The sequence below is a fragment of the Papilio polytes genome, unplaced genomic scaffold (genome assembly GCF_000836215.1).
Source record: "Papilio polytes unplaced genomic scaffold, Ppol_1.0 DF823621.1, whole genome shotgun sequence".
NCBI classification, from domain to species: domain Eukaryota; kingdom Metazoa; phylum Arthropoda; class Insecta; order Lepidoptera; family Papilionidae; genus Papilio; species Papilio polytes.
Window position 1 is genome coordinate 178,666 of NW_013525583.1, and position 2,149 is coordinate 180,814.

Sequence of the window (2,149 nt, forward strand, 5' to 3'; positions counted from 1 at the left end):
AGGTTCCAAATTAGTCGTGTGCTATTTTGTGTGCCAGTGTTTCGCCACCCCTGATGTATGGCATAGTCTGGAGCAACACAGGCTACTTTTAATCACAGTTCATGTTTACACGATAACTCTGTATTCAAAATATCTTAACACATGGTATACTATTCATCAAATACTTACACTAATAGGCAGGCTACATACTTTTTCAATTTCACGCCGCGGAGTCGCCGGCAAAAGTTAGTTATCCATAATGGAATGATAATTTACAATATTTAAAAACATCTTTAAATTGAGCCCTTTAGAAGCTCACATATTCATATTATCGGCCAAGAAACCCATGGTCTTCTGATGTTCAACAGCAATTTAATTTGTGATCAAAATAGTATAAATCAAAATAAATAAATATACTTAACTGTAGTTCCATATGGAACAATAAAAAGTAGACATTAGCCTCCCCATTTTCTAGATTCTGTAACAAGTACTTTTAAGAACAGCAATGCTGTTACAGTTCCTTGGTGTTGCGGATGTCCATAGACGTTGGATCAAATAACATTAGGCGATCCGCTGCTCATTTACCCCCTTTTCTATATTAAAAAAGTAAAACAGTCATGATTCCAATTTCTCCATTTAAGACATCAAGATTTCTTTTTTCTAAATTTGTATCTGGAGTAGGATAGAGTAATAATAAAATCCAGGTGTTTTTATATTTTTTATTTTCCCAACTACGCATTAAAATACAAAAACAACAATAGTAGAAATAATGAATAAACAATTGTAACTAAAAGATAGAGTATATAGAGACATAACTTCAACAATAAACTAATTATATAATTCAAAATTATTCAACTTGCAATTATTAAAATATACAAAGGACAATTCAAAACTGTCAAAAACACCGATTTACTGAGAATTCAACACTACTTAGTAATTTCAAATAAATTAAATGTGTAATTACTACATGTTTTCTACGAACTTTAAACCATCGTTTTACTCATGAGACGATTTATCTTGTTTGGTGCGGCGCTGCAAGGCTAACCAGCTCTCCAGACGATTGGCGCGAGCCACGCGTTTGGCAATCGAAGTCGACGGCGTTAATGCCGTCCGCTTGAATTTCATGTGGTCAAGGTCACTCCACACTTGCACGTGATCCTCCGGACACTCAACCGGCCAAGTTATTCCTTCAGCGCAGCATGAAAAAAAAAGAAAAATCGTTTAATTACAGAAAACACAAACAAATACCATTTGATCACACGTGTTAGGATATCATTACTTATCTAAAAATGAAGATAGAAGTAAAGAAAAACACGTAAAGCGCAATCAAAACATGCTATACTTACAAATATGTATTGCAGAGTTGAGCACAATCGCCGAGCGAAAGTAGAATGAGGAGAATTTTACAATAACCAGACATACTAACCGATGTCCCTCGATGACTGAAGGATATACACGTCATCAAGGGACATCGGTTCATACGGCTGCTGTATGGATCTTCCGTCTTGACATTGAAGACATTGACTCTCAGGAATTTCAATGATGATTTCCGCTGATGAACGATGTGGAGTTGACACAACAAACAAACAAACCGATTTCTTTGAGGTCACCATGGAAATCGGTTCATACGACTGCTGTATGGATGTTCAGTCTTGGTATTGAAGATTTCGACTCTCAAGAATCTTCAATGATGATGATCGATGTAGAGTTGACATAAAAAACAAACAAACCGATTACTTTGAGGTCATCAAGGAAATCGATTCATACGACTGCTGTATGGATGTTCAGTCTTGATATTCGAGATTTAGACTCTCAGGAATATTCAATGATGTTTTCTGCCGATGAACGAAGTGGAGATAACACAACAAACATACTAACCGATCTCCTTGCTGATCTCAAAGAAACGAGACCATCAAGGAGATCGGTTTATACGGCTGCTGTATAGATCTTCAGTCTTGGTATTGAAGATTTCGACTCTCAGGAGTCTTCAATGATGTTTTCTGCCGATTAACGAATTGGAGATAACACAACAAACATACTAACCGATCTCCTTGCTGATCTCAAAGAAACGAGACCATCAAGGAGATCGGTTTATACGGCTGCTGTATAGATTTTCAGTCTTGTTATTGAAGATTTCGACTCTCAGGAATCTTCAATGATGATTTCCGCT

The 2,149-nt window shown here is 36.4% G+C and overlaps 1 protein-coding gene across 1 annotated transcript in view; it reads right to left on the reverse strand.

Annotated features, from left to right (window-relative positions):
- Positions 1-684: 684 nt before the first annotated feature.
- The window catches only part of LOC106104509 (acyl-coenzyme A thioesterase 13-like), a 21,715-nt gene continuing 20,250 nt past the window's right edge, over positions 685-2,149 (reverse strand). The window contains exon 4 of the mRNA XM_013284586.1: positions 685-1,166. Coding sequence (XP_013140040.1) covers positions 976-1,166 — 191 coding nt within the window. The 3' untranslated portion in view covers positions 685-975. The remainder of the gene's footprint in view (positions 1,167-2,149) is intronic.